The sequence below is a fragment of the Lepidochelys olivacea genome (genome assembly GCF_965140295.1).
Source record: "Lepidochelys olivacea isolate rLepOli2 genome assembly, chromosome: 5".
NCBI lineage: Eukaryota > Metazoa > Chordata > Testudines > Cheloniidae > Lepidochelys > Lepidochelys olivacea.
The window spans coordinates 84980135-85003832 of record NC_140415.1 but is presented as its reverse complement, the minus strand read 5'-3'; the positions used below and the strand labels follow the sequence as shown (position 1 = coordinate 85003832).

The following is a 23698-nucleotide window of genomic DNA, read 5'->3' as shown; positions in this document are numbered from 1 at the left end:
GATCCTGCACTGAGCTGGGCTGGACCTGTTCATATTTGGATGGGACTCTTCCAGTCCCGCATCCAGGTATTTTACCTGTTTAGCTGTTCTGGCCCCTTGTAATCCTAGACTTGGGAGTAAGGTTGCCAACTTTCTAATTGCAGAAAACCGAACACCCTTGCCCCACGCCTTGCCCCAAGGTCCTTCCCATTCTCCAAGGCCCTGTCCCCGATCACTCCATCCCTTGCTCTTACCCCCCCACACACCCGGCTCACTTGCTCCTTTTCACCGGGCTGAGGTAGGGGGAGCTGAGGGCTCTGACTGGGGGTGCAGACTCTGGGGTGGGGCTGGGGATGAGTAGTTAGAGGGGTCTGGGCTGGGGCCAAGGGGTTTGGAGTGTGGGAGGGGGCTCCAGGCTGTGGCAGGGGGTTGGGTGTGGGAGGGGATGAGGGCTCCAGCTGGGGTGCAGGTTCTGGGGTGGTGCTGAGGGGTTTGGGGTGCAGGAGGGGGGGTCTGGGCTGGGGCCAAGTGTGAGAGGGAGATCGGGGTTGGGTCTGGGAGGGGGGTGCTGAGTTGTGGCAGGGGCATGGGAGGGGGTTTGGGGTGCAGGCTCCAGGCGGCTCTGGCTGGGTCAGTCGCAGGGGCCCCTTAAATAGCAGCCACATCAGCACTGCTCTGGCATTTCCAGGGGCTCAGAGGCCGCTCTGTCTGCCATGAATCCTGGACACATGGCTTGGCCAGTGCACCAAGGACAAAAGTTTATCTTGTTCTCTGGAATGCGGGGGGTGGGAGGGGAGAAGGGGAGTGAATTCCCCACAAGTGACACACACACACACACACACATACCTCACTGCTGCCCCTGGCTTGCTGTGACCCCAATGTAGCCCAAATCACAGCAGCTCTAGGGAGAGAGTTGCTGCAGATTCCCTCCTCATCCCCACACCCTTTGCAGTGATCCCCAGCCCCTCTCCTTTTTCCCCACCACTCCAGCCACTGGCTCGGGCATCCATGCCCAGCTGCTGCCTGGCTCTGCTCGGACCCGTTCCCAGGGAGAGCAGCCCAACTTTAGTCCCATGCTTCTGGGCAGCCCATTCGGGAGGAGACTGATAAGCCTACAGCCCCTTACCTGCTGGTTGCATAGTCCCGAAACAAGCCCGGCACAGCAGCCTCTGGGAACAGGCTATGGGACAGCCAGCGACAGCTCACCTTGGCCCCCTGCCCTCATGCCGGCTTCATGTAATCCATGGGGAGCTGGGCTGTCTCTTCTTTCTGCTCCCGTTGGCCAGGGGGCATTCTGCGGGTCAGGGAGGGGGCTGAAAGCAGTTCCTAAAGGCCACAGTGCCTGATCCTGAGGGATCCACCCTGGCCACTGCGGCAGCTACTGTCCCGGATTAACACTGCTGTCCCCAGCCTGCAGCCAAATGCCTTTCCCAGCCCTTCTGCTGGGATACGTGCCCGCCAGGGCTCACACCACGCCTGAGCTCCACAGAGAGAGCTGCTGCAGGTCCCGTCCTCATACTCCCACCACCAACTGGACTTTTAACAGCCTAGTCAGCAGTGCTGACTGGAGCTGCCAGGGTCACTTTTTTGACCGGACGTTCCAGTCAAAAACCGGACACGAGGCAACCTTATTTGGGAGTCAAACACCCACACATACACTATTCCTGAGGGAATTCTGTGCCTAAAAATTCTGCACACAATATTTTAAAATTCTGCATATTTTATTTGTCAATAAATAAATGTGGAGGCTCCAGCATTGCAGTGGGATGGGAGATCACCCTGAAGCCACCCCCAACATGGAGTTGGCGGTGAGGCTGCACCCAACCCAGATAAAGCGCAAGGCCTGGCCTGTCCCAGAAACACCCCAACCCAACCAGAACTAGCAGCTGAGCTCAGCACAGGGTAGGAGCCTCCAGCCAGGTCAACCCCAGCCTCCCGCACCCCCACGGTAATTTATCTCTCTGCCTATTGTTCCGGGTGCCCGAATCAACACACCTGCAGTGCTGGGGAGGGGCACATGACTGCTCTTGAGGCTTCCCTTTGCTTCCCTGTCAGAAGTCATTTTTTCTGCAGATAAGCAAAGAAATCGGTGAGGGACATGAATTCTGTGTGCATGGAGTGGCGCAGTATTCCCTCAGGAGTAACACACACAAAGAATCCAAGGTGCACTGAGCATGAGATGTTTAATGGCCTCCCTCCTAGCCTACAGGCGATGACAGGGTGTAGGGCTTCCTAAGGTGCAGTGCCAACTCTAGTGTTTCTTGTCATAGGTGCCAGCTCCCTTGTAGGCCCCAACATAGCCACTGCTATCGGTCACGTCCTCACGTCCAGCTATCCCTTTCCCTTTGCCGCTCTCATCAAACCGTTCCTTGTGGGAGCCTGTGTATTTGCTGGTGTCTGTCAGTCTATCAACCCCACCAGCTGTGGTGGTTTTCTGCAAGAGACAGCAAAAGTCAGCGGAATTGAGGGTGGAGTTCACAATAGTTTCAGGCCTATCCCAAAGGTTGGGGCCTGTGTGGGGGTTGTACTGGGCTCATTCCTGCTTCCGGGGAATGTAATATCTCCATGAAGCTCACATTAGGTTAGTTCCTGCCCTGAGTGGGGTGTTATCTCTCTGTGGTGGGATGCCTCACATTATGCTCATTCTTTTCCTGAGTGAAGTGGGATCTTGGGCAGGTGGAAGAAAAGAAGAGACCTCAGAGCAGGTTCATTCCTGCCCCAAGTAGGGTCTGTACAGAGGGCAGGGAGATCTGGTACTGGGGCAGGGAAGTGAGGGGGTGCCAGGTTAGGGACACCTTAGGGAGAGCTGGTAACTCACCGTTACACCCACGTTGGCTGGCTCCTTGCCCTCCATCAGTGCGTACACAGCCTGCAGGGCCTCCTCAGGAGACTTGCCCTTGAACCGCTTGCTACACAGTTCCTTCATGGCCTGCTGGAATTCAGCGAAGTTGATGGTGCGAGCGCCTTTGGTCCTGCAGTGAGAGGGAAGAGAGACATGGGAAGTTACCACTGGGCCAGGGAGCTGCAGTGTCAGCAAAAGGTCCAGAACATTCCCACTATACTCATCACACTGGGGAATGAGCTCTTCACCTCTCTTTGTTTTTCCCTTCCCTCCCTTATCTGTTGCTCCCATCTCTTCTCCATTGCCCACTCACTTGACTTTGTTGAACACAATATCGACATCGGTGCTGGTCACGGCCTTCCCGTCCATTACGCCACAATCCTTCAACATCTTGGAGAAGTTCTTGCCCGTCATATCATTGCCAGTGGCAGCCGTGTCACCATACGTGGCAAATTTACGGAAGGCTTTCTCCAACTCCGACATCCTCCAGCTAGGGAAAGAGGGAGACTGTTAGGCTGGGCCTCCCCACCAAGACATCACCACTACAACCCCTTCACCCTGAGACTATGTTGTTGGGGTCATAATGATATTTACATAAAGACAACTGGAATTTAGGAGTGGGGTGTCTGGGGAGAGAAAAGAAATGGGTGGGTGTTATTTCTAGAGAGTTGGGATTTGTGGGGAGGGAGTGTGTCAGTCTTATTCTATTAAAATGTATAGAAATTGGGCAGCCTAAATCCTCTGGACAGCTTTGGAAACCACAACCATAGTCAGAGCTCCAGCTCTTTGGATTCTACCCAAAGATTCCTGCATGGTCTGCTTTCTCCCCGCAGTGAATGAAGTTGGTAGGTCAGACCATAGCTCCCTATTTAGGCCCCTCTTACCATAGTATCTGAGCCTCACCACATCCCTAAATTTAGCCTCTGAGGAAGGGAATTATTCCCATTTTATCGATGGGGAACTAAGGGATGGAGAAATGAAGTCTGAGATTTTGAATGCTGTCTAAGCAATTAGGACATCCAATTCCCATTAAAATTAAATGGAGACTGGTTGTCAAATCCCCTTAGGCAGATCTGAAAATCCTAGTTTAAGTCTTTGGCTGAGCTTAAAATCAAACCCAGATCAATCAAACTCTCCCTCTCACTAATTCCCCAGACATAGCTCTATAGCCTCTTCTGACCGTTTGTCAATATTCCATTAATTGTCAATTGATTCAGACGAAGAACTATTGGATTTAGACTTGAGAGAGAAAATGCCAGGATTTTCAAAGCAATACAAGGGAGCTGGGCACTCCAATTCTGTTGATTTTTAAAGGGATTTGAGTGTCTAAGCTCCTTAGGCTTCTTGGAAATTTCCATCATGTCCTATTGACACCCACGTCCCTTCACCCACTGGTTCTGTCCTTCAAGTTTCTTTGGGGCTGATAGGGTTTTTAAAGTACTCCCAGTGCTTCCAGAACTCTAAGGAAGAACCAGATTGCTCACCTGGGTATATCCAGAGACACTCATCTGAAATCCCAAAAGAATTTACTGAATGTAGTGTCTCTGGATTTAGTCCAAGGGATAACTAAAATCAGAACTGATCCCTTTCCCCTCTAATACTGACTCCTTATCCAGAGGCTGGGCTAACCTGAGTGTGCAGATATTCCTGGCCCTTTGTCTGCTTGTTGCGTGTTTCTCTTGGGAGGAGGTCAACTACTTTAAGCCATCAGCACCAGAGACTGGGGTTTCAGGCTGAACCACGTATTGTAACCTCATCAGTTGTTTGTGATGTCATCACTTGCCCACCCACCTGAGTGCTGACATCAGTGGTGGTATTTGGGGAATTGGGTTGAAGGATGAGAAATTTTTATACCCAACTACATATTATTTTACAACATTATTTGGGAAAAAATTAGGAAATGGATTCCCTGCCCAGGAGCATCCCCTAATGCCAAAACCCTCGGAATGAAAGCCTGGCTCCATTGAAGTAAACAGAAAAACTCCCAGTGTCTTCAAACCCACCATCACTCATTCCTAAACACACAGAAAGCTTATCACTGCTCTTCACAGCTCAAACAGTTAGTAGAAATCAATCAAGAGGTGGCTTTCCTTGTGCTTCTGGCTCCAGCACTTACTGTCCTCGAAAGAGTTAGGTGAATTTCCAGAACGATAACTTTGTAGAATAAGGCAGCTCTCTAAGTCAAAAGAGTAAAAAACAAGAGATGGATTTTTTTCCCTTCTGAAGTCACATGCACATGACGACTCATTTCGCCCATCTATGCATGTGTATTATTCCTACTAATGTTAATGGAAATAATTTGTGTGTAACAAGAGGAGAATCAATCCATTAAAGTTTATTATACTCTGAAAAAGGAATTTATACTAAAACTGAAAATAACAAATTGTTTGGTTCATTGGCAATTTTGAAAAGTAAACAAAAACAAATTTGGACCAAAAATGTAAATTATCTACAGCTCAAAAAGAAAAAAAAATCACTGCAGGTTTTGTTTTGACAAAGTTGAAACCTAATGCTGAATTTTGACCAGCTTTAGACATTTTTTTATTTTTGTGAAAGATAAAATTACAGGAAATTTTTAAATGAAAAGTTATTACAAACCATAAAATGAAATGTTTCAAAAATGTCAAAATGAAAAGTTTAGATTTTTTCAGAATTTGTTTCCCTCCCAAAATGAAATATTTGGCAAAACTGACGCAAATTTGCAAAACATTTTTGTGTCACAAAAATCTGAATTTTTCTTCCCAAAAAGTTTCTACCAAAAATATTTCACCTGGATGTAATCAATACAATAAGCCCTGGGATTCCATGTTTATTATCTCTCAGTGATTCCAAATCAAATGTATTCACTTTACAAGTCAAAAGATTGCAAACTCAGCCTGGGATGTGAAAGTCAAGCGGGTTCTTTCCTTCTGCTGCATGTGCTGTAAGAATGGAAAATTTGCAGGCCAAACTCCATCCTCCATAAAACACATGCAATCCCATTGTCTCTAAAATATCAGTTATAATAAAGTTATTACTGAAGATATATTTGAACCTGTGCCTAATGGTGTGCCAGAAAGAAAGAAACCAACTGCAGTTTGAAGGAGATCTTTTGACTGATAAATTGGGCAAAGTTGCTTTAGAAGTCATTGACAGAATATGAAATCCCCACAATGCTATTGTTATTCATGTTTCAGAGCAGTACTGCACCTCAGCATGTACGTTGGGGGGTTGCTTCATACTACAAGGAGAGTATAATCTGTACTTCAATGTAATGTAGTCAGCAGTCCTCTCCATGCCAGTTTAATCCAGGCTAGGATAGCCTGTGTGGTAATATTAGTTAGCACAAGTGACCGTTATTTAGTCCAGGAGCTAGAATATCAGAGAGAAACCATTACACAAGGTTTCTGTTCCCCTCAGCATGCATGCGCAGAACTGGCAATTTCTAGATAAGCATTTCTGACAAATTTAGTCCATGTTTATGTAGCATAATACATGGGGCCTTTGTTATTAAAACACATATAAGTTTAACTTTCTGGATGGGGAGGAATATTATAAGGCATAAACAGTGCTCCTCTAAAATGGGAAACTCCAGACAGTTCACCCAACAACATAACCGTTTCCTATCTCAACCATGACCACCACTAGCACACTATACACTGAGCCAAACAGTACAATACTCCTCACTATCACTTATGTGGAAACAGTTTTTATAAAAGCATTCCATTAGTGGCAGCCCCACACTCACATACAAGAGCAGAATGTGTCTGGAGTTGTTTTAGCTCTACAACTGAAAGCTGTATCCATTTTTTACTCGGCTCAGAGGTCTGGAAACTCACAGATAAGACCCACTTCTTAGTAAGAATAAACGGTGAGATGTTTCTGAGATTATAGTTGTGGCTTCAGGGAGTTTCACAAATCCACCTGACTTTGGTATTATTATTTATTAGGATTACAATAGTGCTCAGAGGCCATAGTCAGGATTGGGGTTCCACTGTGTTGAGCATTGTATTCCTTGGGTGTTTGATTTTATCTTTCCAGCAATGTTAACTGAACTGTTTGAAACCTTGTACAACCAGAAAGCTTCCTATTGGCTAAACATCTGAGGAGGCACAAGTGGATAAGTAAATTAACTATAATTTACCCAGAGAAAATGCCTGATCATGTTCCCAGTTAAGCCAATGGTAAAACCGATACTGATTTCAGTGGTGCAGGATCAGACCTTAAATTTAAACAAGTGCTTAGATAGTACCATGTAATGAATTTAGTAATATATTTGGGTCAACCTACACCTGATTGCTTAGATCTAGTGTCACCAGCATTCATCCATTTTAAGGCCAGAAGGGACCATTAGATCACCTAGTCTGACCTCCTATGTAACACTGAGCAGAGATTTTCACCCACTTTACCCTGTATTGAGCCCAATAACTTGTGTTTGACCAACACACATTTTCCAGAAAGAGATCCAGTCTTGCTTTGAAGATATCGAGAGGTAGAGAACCCACCATTCCCCTTGGTAGTTTGTCCAATAGTTAATCACCCTGACCGTTAAAAATGTTGCCTTGTTTTTTTATTTGAATTTGTCTGAATTTAACTTCCAGCCATTGCTTTTTATTTTGTTTTGTTTGGCCTTTCTCTGCTAAATTAGATTAATGAGTTCCTTGTATTTTCTCCCTACTAAGCTACTTACACACAGTAATCAAGCGAGCTCTCATTCTTCTTTTTGATAAACTATGTAGATTGAGCTCCTTAATTTTCTCAATGTAAGGCATTTTTTTCAACCCTTCAAACCATTTTTGTGCCTCTTTTCTGCGTCCTCTCCAATTTTTCAATATCATTTTTAAAATGTGGACACCAGAACAGTCACAGTATTCCAGTATTGCTCTCACTTCTCAGTTCCTAGTCACACTTTCCCTGTTCATACTTCCAAGGATCATATTAGCTCTTTTTGTCACAGCGTCACACTGGGAGCTTGTGTTCTGTTGTTTGTCTGCTATGAGCCTAAAATCCTTTTTGGAATCACTGCTTTCCAAGATACAGTTGTCTATTCTGTAGGTATAGCCTGCATTCTTTGTTCCGAAATGTATAGCCTTGCATTTGGCTGTATTAAAACTCATTTTGTTTGACTAGGGCCAGCTTACTAAGTAATCCAAATTACTCTGTATAACTGCCCTCCTCTCCTCATTATTTACCACTCCCCCAATCTTTGTGTCATCTGTAAATTTTTATCAGCATTGGTTTTATATTTACTTCCACCTCATTGATCAAAATGTTAACTAGTACCTGGTCTACTCCCAATCCCTACAGAAACCCACTAGCAACACACCCAACGTAATGATGATTCCGCATTGACAACTATTTTTCACACCTGTCAGTCAGTCTGTTCATAATCCATTTAACATGGAGGACCTACCTGTAAAGAGCATCTTTTCTTGTCTAAAGTAGACAGATCACATGGAAAAATAATTTTCAAAATGTTCCAGTTACATTGCTTCAGTGAAGTTACAGCAGATCCAGGGCTTTCAACAAAGTCTATACAAGAGAGTGCAAAATTTGGTACCATGTAACTAGTTAAGTATTGAGCTGCTGCCAGCCTCTTACAAACTCCGTTTAGTGAGGTTTGAGATGAGAATCTCATGTGGACAGACACTGAAGACACGAGGCTGAGAACAAGTTAATGCTCTATTTCTGCCACTGAGAAGGATCACAAAAAAAGGCCCTCCTTTGTGACTTCTTTAAAGAAGTCCCACAATGTCCACATCTCCGCTTTCCAGAGCAAAAAAACCAACTTTTTCAAAACTTTACAAATTATGAAGGATGCAGTAGGTTGCCCAACCTTCAGCCCTAGGTAAGGGGATGAATCTGCACTAGTAAAATGCTTAGCCACTAAAGAAACAGTATAATTCAGGATTCTGTTCAAACACACAATTATTCAGGAAAGTTGGAGGACAGCTTTGATATCATTGTGAGGATTCTGATAATCTATTTAAAGGAGACCCAAACATTTTGTAGAGCCTAAAAAAGAAAATAGTTAGGGCACTTACAATGCTAAAATAATGCATACATGTTATACAGAACACCAGAAATTCAGGAAAAGAGAAAGATTAAAGTATCAAAATCTTTAATATGCAAGAAGAATGTTTTTCTGCTGTTATGAATAAATTAATTCCAAATTACTATGTAGCTTCTATATTTTCTGAATTATGACCATAATCACATAAACCTCTCTTTTCACATGCAGCTGTTTATAGCATAAATTCTTTTTAGTGCCATGATCAGAGAAATTGTTTGAATGAAGGCATTAACATATTGACAATCCCAAGAACTGTATTAAACATTTGAAATCAATCAAAATGAGCTGTTCAAAGTTCAGATGGACCAAAATCAAAAGTGCAGATCCAAGAACCTTTGAACTATGGAGAAGTTTGAAATCATGATGCAGACGTGGATGTATGTTTTGTGTCTTGAGCCTGTCCCTTGTTGAGGTCAACAGTACTGTATTTTGAGGTTGAACCTTAGCCTTTTTAAACTCTAAACAGAAACACCATTTACATAGTGTTTTACTTTTAATCAAAGTGAAGTACAGTGGAGTGATATGCTGTCCTATCTAGAAAGTCAATGATCATGTCTGCCTAGGTAAACAAATATACTATGTTTGATGCAAATTTATAGGAGTAAAAGCAAGATCATGAGCAGGGCATAATTACCCATTTTTATAGGAAAGGATTTACGGAGTTTTAGGAAGAGAAAATCCTAGTCTTAGAAAAGTAACAAACAGCTTGTCAGAAATTAAGATAAGGCAAAATAGATTAAACACTTAGTTGCTCCTAATATTATTTTATTTTATGGTTTAGAATTTAATTCTCATAATGAATTTTCCATTTATGTTACAGAAAATGAATCCTTTCTTAGGCTCAGAGGTTAAATTTTAATTCAGAGGGGAAATTTATCATCACAGGGTTTGTAGTCCCTAAACATATGGGATTATAATGACAGTGTTTTAGTAGAAATTTTAAATCTGGGTATAGCCTTTCTTCATGGGCCAATCCCCTGGCAAAACTCTTAAAGACAGTCTTTCCTCGTGCTCTTTCTGGGTAGGAAAGCACTCCTCTGCCCTCGACGTAATGATACAGTGTAAATGCCACAAGATAGCTCATGGTGAGCAAAGAAGCCCCAGATCAGCATTCGAAAACCAGTGTGTGGTATATGACCTTCTCTTACTGTCCTTGGGTCCTGGAGGTGCCCATTCCAATTAACTTTCAGAAATAAATCAGAAATTGTCCATTCTAACCTGTGTATTAAGGACACTGACCATAGTATGTGCATTCCCCTCCATAAAAAAATAAAAATATTTTTCCAATGACCAATTTCCTGAGACTAGCACCCCTACAAGTCTATTAAAATCACTGATCTATAGTATCAGACATTGAGAACATAGAGAGGTGGCTGATTTTTGCTTTGAGTTTTGGTCAAACAGAATCTGTAAAGGACTCTGCAATTCGCTTCAGAGAGAATACTCTTTAACTGGCCACAAATAGGCTGAACTTTCATACAGGGCACTCAGTTTTATTTAAAGTGAGACTCTGCTTACCTCTGGTAAGGGGAAAGATTTTTTTTATTAAAAAGAACATTTCATCATTTATAACTCGGGCCCCATGTCTGTCACACAGGTTGCAGAAGTCACGGATTTCATGTCTTTCCACGACCTCCATGACTTCTCCATGGACCAGGGTGGCTGACCCCAGGGCTCTGGGGCCACCTGCGCAGGTGGCCCCGGGACAGCCACACCAGCCGCTGGAGGAGCCCCAGGGACAGCCATACCACCCGCTGCTCCTGTAGCCCCTGCAATGGTCCCCAGGCAGCCAGCCAGAGCAGCCGCAATCCGTGACCCCAGGCAGCAGTCCCTGGCCAGCTGGAGCAGCCGCAGTCCATGGCCCCAGGAGTGGTCCCCCGCCAACCAGCAGCTGATGCTGCTGGCCATGGGCACCCCCCCTTGCAGGGGTCCTCCCATGCTCCTCCAGCATTCCCCCTCCCCCCACCAAATTTAATCACAGGTATTTTTAGTATAAGTCATGAACAGGTCACGGGCTATGAATTTTTGTTTATTTCCCGTGACCTGTCCATGACTTACACTAAAAATACCAGGTTTCAGAGTAACAGCCGTGTTAGAAGTTTCAGAGTAACAGCCGCAAAAAGAAAAGGAGTACTTGTGGCACCTTAGAGACTAACCAATTTATTACCAGCAGGAGAGTGAGTTTGTGTGTGTATGGGGGTGGGGGGGATGTGAGAAAACCTGGATTTGTGCAGGAAATAGCCCAACTTGATTGTCATGCACATTGTGTAAAGAGTTGTCACTTTGGATGGGCTATCACCAGCAGGAGAGTGAATTTGTGTGGGGGGGGTGGAGGGTGAGAAAACCTGGATTTGTGCTGGAAATGGCCCACCTGATGATCACTTTAGATAAGCTATTACCAGCAGGACAGTGGGGTGGGAGTAGGTATTGTTTCATATTCTCTGTGTATATATAAAGCCTGCTGCAGTTTCCACGATATGCATCTGAGGAAGTGAGCTGTAGCTCACGAAAGCTTATGCTCTAATAAATTGGTTAGTCTCTAAGGTGCCACAAGTACTCCTTTTCTTTTTACTAAAAATACCCATAGCCTTATTTATAAACTGTAAAAAAAAAATATTTGATGATCCCAGTACAAAGAGGAGTGCAAATATTAATTATTCAAGCTTCCACTTTGTGAACTAGTGTGACTAAAAACATAATCAATATTCATTAAATATGAATCAGGATCCAATGAAAAATAATTCAGAAAATATTCTAGTGGCCAGGGTCTGTAAAGTGTGCTCTTAGTAACAATAAATGAAAAACATTAGATGTGTTTAACAGTATCAGAAAGTTAGACTTCTCTGATCAAAAAGGAACCAGATGATCTGTGAGTGCTGGAATGAAGGCTAACGTTAACTACATGCCGTGTGAAGATGTATTTGCATTTTTTTTTTTTTGTTTCACAGACATCAATGTCAACAAGTACTCTTGTACTGTTATTATGGAACATGACCAAAAGAAAACAATATTCAGTTTTCACTGTACAGTTCTTAATTCTGAACACTTAAATGAAGTTTCCCCCTTTTATTTTTCCCTTATTTTTAGCAGTAGTAGTCTTACTATGATACCCCCTAGAGGCCCTAAAGAAGACCAGGGCCTGACTGTGCTGGACAGCAACGGAAACGTAGTAAGTGAAATTGTTCTTAAGAACCTTGGTTTTACAAGTTTCAAACTGTGTAGATGCTACAATACTTCTCAAAGTGTCTTTACTGCCCTTGTCTCAATGCAGCCTGGAGGCCTCGGGCCTAACAAACTCAGCCTAGGGTTAGCAGCCCTCACGTACTTATCGACACTCCTTATACTGCTTCCTTCTCTTCCTACTCACTTGAATGGAATACTGGTTTTGGTTTGCATTGGTTGTATTGGGGAGCAGGAAGAATTCTTTTCCCCAGGAACCTGCCCACAAGGGAAAAAAGATAAAAGTTTCTCTCAGGCTGAGGGGCCCATAGTAAATATTTTGCAGCCGGATGATAGATCCTTAAGACACAGGATGAGAAGGCAGGACAATATCTGCACCCTGTATCCCTATTTGTTTTGAATGGGATAGCATGGGCATAAATCAGAGTCGAACTTGGTCTACAGTGTCTAATCAATATGCTGGCATGGCCATTAACTACCCAAGTGCTAAGTGGACATGCCCTTTGTTGAAAATCTACTGAGGTACAGAGAAACTATTAAATAATTCCAGACTGGCCTTCACAAGGCTGTAGCTAACCTCTTAAGAAAGATGGCATACAATAATTTATCACAATAATAAAAAAACATGCTATGATGTTAGTAAAATTCATCCGTAGTGTAATCCTGCTTCCCTGGAGTTAAATCACAGAAGTGGAAGGGATAACTCAGTGGTTTGAGCATGGGCCTGCTAAACCCAGGGTTGTGAGTTTAATCCTTGAGGGGGCCATCTGGGGCAAAAATGTTGGGGAGTGGTCCTGCTTTGAGCAGGGGGTTTTGGACTAGATGCCCTTCCAACCCTGATATTCTATGAATTAATTTAGCTCCTGAAGTCTATTTTCTTGTTTTGATATATTAGCTCCCTCCATAATCAAAACTGCACTAGCCTCAGACTTGATTGGATGAAATCATCTGGTAATGAGTGATTTGGTTTGGACATGTTTCAACAAGTCCAGTCATATGGATGTTGTTCCAACAGCATTTTTCTGTATGCACAAGACCCTTGGCAGTTTTTCAACACTAATCTAAAAGACGCATATCTTAAATTCTTCATGCCTTTTGTACTGTACTTACCGTACTAGTACAGACACTGATGTTTTATCAGCAGTCATTGAAGCTTGGTTTTCATGTACAAGAAAGATTATGTTAATATTGTTTTAATGCTTACATTCTTGTTTACAAAAACAAGCACTTTAACAAAAATTATAAGAGGTAAAAATTACAGAAGTGCCTAAGGAGCCCAGGTCCAATTGACTTTCAGTGGGATTTTGCAGTTTAGACCCAACACTTAAGCCTATGGAAAATTTAGATGCTTTCAAGCTTTTGGAAACCTATCTGTAGTGTGAACAGGTTGCCACCCAATGTCCTTACAGGCAAATATGCGGGACCCCCAACAGAGATACACCCACATGACATGAAACTGGTCCTTAATGTCCCTTCTATAGCTATTGTTTTTTCTCCTTTTCCCATTGATTGGACTGACATGTTTGAACCCTGAAGAATGTTATTTCAAGCTTCTTAGGATGTGTTTCAGGTAATGGGAAGAAAGAAAAATGGCAAACTATAAAATAATTAATGGACAGCATTCTGTTAACTTTTCCTCTTTAATCTATGAAATAACAACATTCTCTAATGTCAATGCATAAAGATCAAAGCTCAATTACTATATGGAAACAGAGCTTTGACCTTGCTTAGGTAGCTATTAAACAAAGTTACTGTAAAAGTTTATATCTGCAGTCTGTATTACTTTATCCTTCTGCTATATCATCTCACCTCGCACTCCGTGAAAAGTAAAAAAACTACTTACAACATCCCAGTTAATAAGCCTTGAGCATAGCATGACTTACACAACACAAGACGATTTAGCTCACATTTTAGAACTCCCTGTTTGCAGTGTGTAGACTCCTTGCACTGTGTGTAGGAAATAATATTACTTTGTTAACAATCTGTTGTGAGTTCCAAAAGCAGAAGTAATGCTTGTTTAGCCATTTGGGGGATTTTAAAACACTAATATGTTTCCATCAAGGAATATCAATGAAAAAATAAAACAGAGATTTCGTTATGTTTCCATCAGTGGTAGGAAATATAATTACTCATTTGAAAATAAACTGTGTTTTGCAAATGAAAAGGCTGCAGCTGCCATCAAACAGAGACTGAGATTGTAAACTTTTCAGAAAGAGATCAAGATATGAATGAGCATAGAGTCTGAAATCTCCCTCCTGTAGGGGGACCCAATGTTGAAGCAAACTGGTGCGCAAATGGAGGGAACCTTGCATTGTTACTACCATTCTGCACTGGGACTGTATTAGCAGAGAGCTTCAGTCTTCACAGCTTTCAATCCAGTACCTTCTATGAATACCACATGCACAGAAAATTCTTTATACAAATCACTAAAGGGGAAGACAAGAAGGAAATCATTGTCTCATGGCTGCCTTTGGTCCCCTGTCTGTTTGCTGAATCCACTTGTTGTCTCTCACTGAATACTTGAATTGTAAGCTCCCTGGGGCAGAGACTGTCTTTTCATTATGTGTGTACAGCACCAAGCAAAATGTGGGCCACATTTTGGCTGTGGCCTCAGAGCAATAAAATTAATAACTACTATTAAAAACTAATAACTTATTTGTGCTTGTACACAAATGCTAGAAGTTTAAATAATAAGATGGGTGAACTAGAGTGCCTCGTGTTAAAGGATGATATTGATATAATAGGCATCGCAGAAACCTGGTGGAGTGAGGACAATCAATGGGACACAATCATTCCGGGGTACAAAATATACCAGAAGGACAGAACAGATCGTACGGTGCGGGGAGTGGCATTACATGTGAAAGAAAATGTAGAATCAAATGAAATAAAAATCTTAAATGAATCCACATGTTCCATAGAATCTCTATGGATAGTAATTCCTTGCTCTAATAAGAATATAACAGTAGGGATCTATTATCGACCAACTGACCAGGACAGTGATAGTGACGATGAAATGCTAAGGGAGAATAGAGAGGCTATCAAAATAAAAAACTCAGTAATAGTAGGGGATTTCAATTATCCCCATATTGATTGGGTATATGTCACCTCAGGATGAAACGCAGAGGCAAAATTTCTCGATACTTTAAATGACTGCTTCTTGGAGCAGTTGGTACAGGAACCCACAAGGGGAGAGGCAACTCTCCATCTAGTCCTGAGTGGAGCGCAGGATCTGGTCCAAGAGGTAAATATAACAGGACCGCTTGGAAATAGTGACCATAATATAATAACATTTAACATTCCTATGGTGGGAAGAACACCTCAACAGCCCAACACTGTGGCATTCAATTTCAGAAAGGGGAACTATGCAAAAATGAGGAGGTTAGTTAAACAGAAATTAAAAGGTACAGTGACATCCAGACCACACCACACAATCCATTGTCTACAGCCAAGCTCTACGATACAACCGCATTTGCTACAATTCCTCAGACAGAGATAAACACCTACAAGATCTCTATCAAGCGTTCTTACAACTACTATACCCACCTGCTGAAGTGAAGAAACAGATTGACAGAGCCAGAAGAGTACCCAGAAGTTACCAACTACAGGACAGGCCCAACAAAGAAAATAACAGAACGCCACTAGCCATCACCTTCAGCCCCCAACTAAAACCTCTCCAATGCATCATCAAGGATCTACAACATAACCTGAAGGACGACCCATCACCCTCACAGATCTTGGGAGACAGGCCAGTCCTTGCTTACAGACAGCCCCCCAACCTGAAGCAAATACTCACCAGCAACCACACATCACACAACAGAACCACTAACCCAGGAACCTATCCTTGCAACAAAGCCCGTTGCCAACTGTGCCCACATATCTACTCAGGGGACACCATCATAGGGCCTAATCACATCAGCCACAATATCAGAGGCTCGTTCACCTGCACATCTACCAATGTGATATATGTCATCATGTGCCAGCAATGCCCCTCTGCCAAAAGTACATTGGTCAAACTGGACAGTCTCTACGTAAAAGAATAAATGGACACAAATCAGACGTCAAGAATTATAACATTCAAAAACCAGTCGGAGAACACTTCAATCTCTTTGGTCACTTGATTACAGACCTAAAAGTGGCAATTCTTCAGCAAAAAGACTTTAAAAACAGACTCCAACAAGAGACTGCTGAATTGGAATTAATTTGCAAACTGGATACAATTAAGTTAGGCTTGAATAAAGACTGGGAGTGGATGGGTCATTACACAAAGTAAAACTATTTCCCCATGTTTATTCCCCCCTTCCTCCCCACCACTGTTCCTCAGATGTTCTTGTCAACTGCTGGAAACGGCCCACCTTGATTATCACTACAAAAGGTTCCCCCTCCCCGCTCTCCTGCTGGTAATAGCTCACCTTACCTGATCACTCTCCTTACAGTGTGTATGGTAACACCCATTGTTTCATGTTCTCTGTGTATATAAATCTCCCCACTGTATTTTCCACTGAATGCATCCGATGAAGTGAGCTGTAGCTCACGAAAGCTTATGCTCAAATAAATTTGTTAATCTCTAAGGTGCCACAAGTCCTCCTTTTCTTTTCGCAGATACAGACTAACACAGCTGCTACTCTGAAAAGTGACTAGAGTGAAATCCCTGCAAGCTGCATGGACACTTTTCAAAGGCACCATAATAGAGGCTCAACTTAAACGTATACTCCAAATTAAAAAACACAGTAAAAGAACTAAAAAAGAGTCACCGTGGCTTAACAACCATGTAAAAGAAGCAGTGAGAGATAAAAAGGCATCTTTTAAAAAGTGGAAGTCAAATCCTAGTGAGGTAAATAGAAAGGAGCATAAACACTGCCAAATTAAATGTAAAAATGTAATAAGAAAAGCCAAAAAGAATTTTGAAGAACAGCTAGCCAAAAAGTCTAAAGGTAATAACAAAATGTTTTTTAAGTACATCAGAAGCAGGAAGCCTGCTAAACAACCAGTGGGGCCCCGAGACAATCAAGATACAAAAGGAGCACGTAAAGACAATAAAGTCATCACGGAAAAACTAAATAAATTCTTTTCTTCAGTCTTCATGGCTGAGGATGTTAGGGAGATTCCCAAACCTGAGCTGTCATTTGTAGGTGACAAATCTGAGGAATTGTCACAGATTGAAGTGTCACTAGAGGAGGTTTTGGAATTAATTGAGAAACTTAAGAGTAACAAGTCACCGGGACCAGATGGCATTCACCCAAGAGTTCTGAAAGAACTCTAATGTGAAATTGCAGAACTATTAACTATGGTTTGTAACCTGTCCTTTAAATCAGTTACTGTACCCAATGACTAGAAGATAGTTAATGTAATGCCAGTATTTAAGAAGGGCTATAGAGGTGATCCTGGCAATTACAGTCTAACATAAGTACCAGGCAAATCAGTTGAAACAATAGTAAAGAATAAAATTGTCAGACACATAGAAGAACATAAATTGTTGTGCAAAAGTCAACATGGTTTCTGTAAAGGGAGATCATGTCTTACTAATCTATTAGAGTTCTTTGAGGGGGTCAACAAACACGTGGACAAGGGGGATCCAGTGGACATAGTGTACTTAGATTTCCAGAAAGCCTTTGACAAGGTCCCTCACCAAAGGCTTGTATGTAAATTAAGTTGTTGTGGGATAAGAGGGAAGATCCTTTCATGGATTGAGAACTGGTTAAAAGACAGGGAACATAGGGAGGAATAAATGGTAAATTTTCAGAATGGAGAGGGGTAACTAGTGGTGTTCCCCAAGGGTCAGTCCTAGGACCAGTTCTATTCAACTTATTCATAAATGATCTGGAGAAAGGGGTAAATAGTGAGGTGGCAAAGTTTGCAGATGATACTAAACTGCTCAAGATAGTTAAGACCAAAGCAGACTGTGAAGAACTTCAAAAAGATCTCACAAAACTAAGTGATTGGGCAACAAAATGTCAAATGAAATTTAATGTGGAGAAATGTAAAGTAATGCACATTGGAAAAAATAACCCCAACTATACATACAATATGATGGGGGCTAATTTAGCTACAACTAATCTGGAGAAAGATCTGGGAGTCATCGTGGATAGTTCTCTGAAGACGTCCACGCAGTGTGCAGCGGCAGTCAAAAAAGCAAACGGGATGTTAGGAATCATTAAAAAAGGGATAGAGAATAAGATGAGAATATCTTAGTGCCCTTATAAAAACCCATGGTATGCCCACATCTTGAATACTGCATACAGATGTGGTCCCCTTATTTCAAAAAAGATATACTGGCATTAGAAAAGGTTCAGAAAAGGGCAACTAAAATGATTAGGGGTTTGGAACGGGTCCAATATGAGGAGAGATTAAAGAGGCTAGGACTTTTCAGCTTGGAAAAGAGGAGACTAAGGGGGGATATAATAGAGGTCTATAAAATCATGAGTGGTGTGGAGAAAGTGAATAAGGAAAAGTTATTTACTTGTTCCCATAATATAAGAACTAGGGGCCACCAAATGAAATTAATGGGTAGCAGGTTTAAAACAAATAAAAGGAAGTTCTTCTTCACTCAGAGCACAGTCAACCTGTGGAACTCCTTGCCTGAGGAGGTTGTGAAGGCTAGGACTATAACAGGGTTTAAAAGAGAACTGGATAAATTCATGGAGGTTAAGTCCATCAGTGGCTATTAGCCAGGATGGGTAAGGAATGGTGTCCCTAGCCTCTATTTGTCAGAGGGTGGAGATGGATGGCAGGAGAGAGATCACTTGATCATTACCTGTTAGGTTTACTCCCTCTGGGGAACCTGGCATTGGCCACTGTCAGCAGACAGGATACTGGGCTGGATGGACCTTTGTCTGACCCAGTATGGTTATTCTTATGTTCTTATGTAATAATAATAATAATTTCCAAAAACTTGATTACTGATATAGATACAGCTGGATTATACAACTATTTCCCCACCCTCACCCCCCAATCCATCCCTGTGCATAGGATTGAGGCCAATATTAAATTTATTGCAGCATCACAGTCAGCTCTCCTTCACCCATCCTCACAGCCCCCAGCATAGCAGGAACAGGTGGTTGGACCTTTGCAGCAGAGTGAGAAGTTAGAGCATACCAATGATATTCTATTTTACACTAATAGTCAAATTGGCCCACAGATTGCCTAAGAATATGGGGAGATGCCAAGATATGACAAAATCCCCTCTACACTCCTGCCCCGCTCCACTCTTGAACCAAGTACAACTCAAGCAAAATTGAGACTCACCCCCAGTTTGAGATGTCCTGAGAGAAAAGAGCTTGAGCTCTGCGTAGTGCTCTCTGTTTAAGGTTGGCTGGAGTAAGGCACTTTAAAAAACTATGCACTTCCACAGACAGGGAGCCAAATCAGCTCCAACTGGAATTTGGCCCATGGAAAGAGATGAGCTTAACCACATGGAGAAAGATTAGCATAGTTCTGGAAATATGAGAGCAAGAGAGGAAGATGGGAGGAAATAAGCCTTGTATCCCGTGGAGTCATTCATACTTTGTGCAGTCTAATTTGCACCTATGTAAATGACATCATATGGTGCAAGGCAGTGGTGAATGAGACCCTAGGCAACAGGGATGAGTTCTGAAATTCAGATAAAGTAAGATGAAATCCAGCAAGCAGAATGGAAAGCCTTGTCCACATTAGGAGCAGAATATTTGTAGAAAAGCTGGGGTCTTGTACATTTTCACTGACCAATGTGAATAAGGATTTTTCTGTGCATTTGGGGATAATTGGTAATATGATTTGGACAAAAAGGTACTCAGAGTTCCTCGGAAATCCATGTTAGTCTAACACAGTCCCTGCTCCCAGCAAAGACCAGATAAAGAGGCATAAGATTAGAAACAGGGCAGTGAAGAAAAAAAAGCAATGTTAAAGAGAATCAGCCGTCTTCTAGCCCCAAGAAATCAGTCCAGCTCAAGTGGCTGAATCTTTGCTATTACTTCTTATCTCCTCCTTATTTCATGACATAAAATGCAAAATACTCTGCTTCATTTTAAAAATTCTTCGTGGGCCAGATCCTCAGAGGGTGAAAATCAGCACAGCTGCACAGAAGTCACTGGCTCTATGCCAGTTTACACCAGCTGAGAATCTGCCTCTCTGTTCTAATTTTCCTGAAGACATTGCAACAGTCCCAAAATGTACCAGAAACACAAATTCCCTGGCTCCTTCCTCCTTTCTTCTATCCCTTCTGGCAACCAACATAAAAAGTGTCAATTAGGAACACAAACCCGAATTTTTTAAAGTTTAACATTAAAAGGGGCCAGGGAACCACACATCCTCTCCCTTTCTCATTCTAACAGATAGGCATTTTGCTGCACCATGAAGAGAGGTTTACTGGACACAAGCCACAGCTCATTCTGGATATTTCCACAAGCCCAGTTAAGCAGAACAGTCCCATCACTGTCAGGTCAGAGAGAACACACAATATTTTACGCAACTATTTTTGTGGTGGAATTGAATGGCCTGGTATCTGGGACATCTGCCGGAAGCAAGACACCCTTTGTGGGAGTCTACACAACTCAGCTGGCCTCACTCTGCCGGTTGCTGAAGCCACAGCCTGGGACTGCTTTACAGGTCTGGTTAAGGGGGGGGGTGGAAAAAACCAAAACCCAGCTTGTTTAAAGCTGATATCAATCAAGCCCTGTGTTTCCATCTTAGGTGAATCGTGTGCAAAAACAGAGAACCTGAGGCAAAATATATATATATACATACACACACACATATATATATATATATATTCCTATTTTTGTGAAAGGAACAGGTATGAACCCATGCTTGTGGTACACAATGCTCAGGATCTCACCATCTGCTACTCCTAATTATAGGGGAATGCTGGTTTTATTAGCAGAAATACACACACTCACATGCTCTACGTGAGCACAACGGTTCAACTGTCAATTTCAGCCGCTGGTTCCTTCATGGAAACAGGATATAAATATAAACTTCTCTGCCCCTGAAGTATCTTTTGCTTCTTTGACACTTGGATTTTTAGTATCAATTTCAAGATAAATAATTCAGTATTTAGCACCACCTTTGATCCAGGCCTTCAGTCCTCTTAGCAACAATGGGAATGTCAGGTATGGCGGGAGGGCAGCGGATTTTAGGGATAGGGATTATATCAACTCCTCCATCCCAAATTAAATTAAAAACCTCATTGTGGTGCTAACATCATCTCCTAATTGGTAGGAGAAAACACCTGGCATTTTGGGAAAACAGGACCTCTTTTCCACACACAGCCATTTTATACTCTTAACTGCACATGGCTTGAAAGCATAAAAATATATATGAACTGGGGTGAAGATTTATAAATGGGGCCAAATCCTTGCTTTATTCATGGTACGCATTCAAACTTGATGTCAATGGGACTATTTGTATGAATAAAGGACAGCAGAGGTTAGCCCCAGACTATGTGGGTACCTATGCATGCATAAACACTATAGAGATTAATGGGAGATATGTACACACGTGGAAGACAGAACAGCTTTAAAAACTTTAATGCTCTAGAATATTTTTTCCCTGAAGAATTTCAGAAATCTCAATACAAAAGAATTGTACTTGATGAATACCTCTGGCTTGTATAATGCATGGCAGACTGGATGATCATAATGGTCCCTTCCAGCCTTAAAAACCTATGGTAGAACCTCTTTAAACTGTATTAATGAAGGGAAGACTCATGCAGGTGACCAAATGTTGTGGTTTACAAACTATATAAACACATAATCACTAAGTCCTCCGTTCCCTCACTCATCTGCCCACTGAGGATTTGTACAGTATGCAGATTAGTGAGCACTGGAAATGGGGAGGAGTTCCAGTACTTCTGGCCTATTATTAATACCCTGGTCATGTTCCAAGACATTACTGAGTTTCACAGGTGGTGGCTTGGTGCTCTCCCATCTGCATAAGATTAAGCACACTACCTCTTTCCCTGGTACCGCAGCAGAATATCATCAGTTTGGTCTTTGCCAATCTCCAAATCCAAAAACGGATTCTAAATTCTGATTTTGGATTACAAACTACATATTAAATAGTTTCCTTGGATCCAAATTCAGCCTTGTGTATGTGAAGCTGGCAGAGCCCTCTGCTTCATCACATGCACAAAAAGTGCCAATGACAGTAAACCCCTGACAGGACGGGCAGTAACATCTAGAATTCCCTTCAGGTTCCACCACATGGGCTAATATCTGTTGCTGCTGGAGGCTCTGAGTCAGCAGGGCTTGTCTTGGTAATATACTCAGCCCCTCCAATCCTCACAGTGTTCTAGTCACCTTACTTAAAAACTCAGCCTTAAAAGACTTCAGATCATTACAGACATGGAAAATCATATCCAAATATAAAACTAAATCACAACTGAAAATCACTTATTACTTAAAAAATAACCTGCAAAATGATTTTAAGACTCTCTTTGAAAAGTTAAAGGGCCAGCTCCTCAGGTATATGCACTGACATGATGATGCACAAAAATGTGGCTGCAGGCAGGGGCAGTAATAGATGTAATCTCTGCATCTGTGGATTTGGGATGGCTGGACAGCAGAAATATCTAAGAGCCATACAGACCCTGCATGCTCCTATATAGTGCTGATATAAATGGAGGCTTCTGAAGCAATGAGGTCTGAATCAGACCGACCTCTCTGTCATGAGCATTTATACTATTGCTTCAATGCAGGGGCACCCTGCCATCATCCCCTTCTGGTTCCATCACAGATCTCCCACTGAGTCCCACTGAAGGAATTCTTCCCATACCTCCTATCTCCACTGGCAGAGTGAAAAAAGGAGGCCTGAGAAAAGTGGCCCTGACACATTTACTATCGGGCCTATTCTGTAAATACTTGTACGTCTGCATGACTTTGCTATTTTGAGCAGGCTCATTGAAGTTAACAGGTCTGCTCACGTGAGCAACCTTCTGTCTGTGCTTTATTGCGTGCAAGATCAGTTATATTTTTCTTGCTTGTAAATGGAATAAGTCAGTCACCTGCAGTGCACAATATTTCCCATGAACTGAAGGGTAGAAGTGTAAAACTACAGAAATGCTGCAACTGCAGCAACCATTCCAGCCATGTGCACAAAGACAGATTTCCTGTTGCTTCCTTCAAACTCTTCCCCCTCCTGCAAGCTGTCCTCCTCCCTCCAAATTCCATGCAAGTTGCTAGACTCTGGAAACACAAATACTTTATCCAGAGCAACAAGGCTGCACTGAAGTGAATAAGCCTTTCACCACCATGACATGCCACTCCCAAATCCCAGCCAACTGTCTCAGATGTCAGCATAATGTACTGCTGCCATGTTACTTTGCAAACTACAGTGACCTTGTGTTAAATTACCTTTCATTTGCTACTGGGGTTATCAGACATTTTCCAAATGTAATCAGTGCTCTCTTCAAAAGAGTGAAATTAATTAGGCTCACTATTAATGTAAGAAGTTTTCTAATTAACCTACCGTGTTGCATGATAAAACACCTTCCAAATTCAATGCCTGCCACCCTTGCTCAGTAGAACACAGACAGCATTTTAAACTGTTACAGTAGGGTAAAGACATCAACTGGCTCATTATAAAAATGACAGTTGAATTGGAGATCTGTGCCTAATAGCATTAGCCATACCACTCAGAACAACAACTACATGAAGGAACAGCATAAAGTCTGG

The 23698-nt window shown here is 42.4% G+C and overlaps 1 protein-coding gene across 3 annotated transcripts in view; it reads right to left on the bottom strand.

Moving 5' to 3' along the window:
* Positions 1–2011: 2011 nt before the first annotated feature.
* The window catches only part of LOC311520445 (tubulin polymerization-promoting protein family member 2-like), a 31656-nt gene continuing 9969 nt past the window's right edge, over positions 2012–23698 (bottom strand). Inside the window, exons 2-6 of one of the 3 annotated variants that reach the window (XM_084627896.1) lie at positions 8214–8332; positions 4825–4997; positions 3135–3311; positions 2798–2951; positions 2012–2413 (exon numbers count right to left, since the gene is read on the bottom strand). In XM_084627896.1, coding sequence (XP_084484022.1) covers positions 2231–2413; positions 2798–2951; positions 3135–3304 — 507 coding nt within the window. In that variant the 5' untranslated portion in view covers positions 3305–3311; positions 4825–4997; positions 8214–8332 and the 3' untranslated portion in view covers positions 2012–2230. The remainder of the gene's footprint in view (positions 2414–2797; positions 2952–3134; positions 3312–4824; positions 4998–8213; positions 8333–23698) is intronic. The other 2 variants (XM_084627897.1, XM_084627895.1) reach the window with 2 other exon arrangements.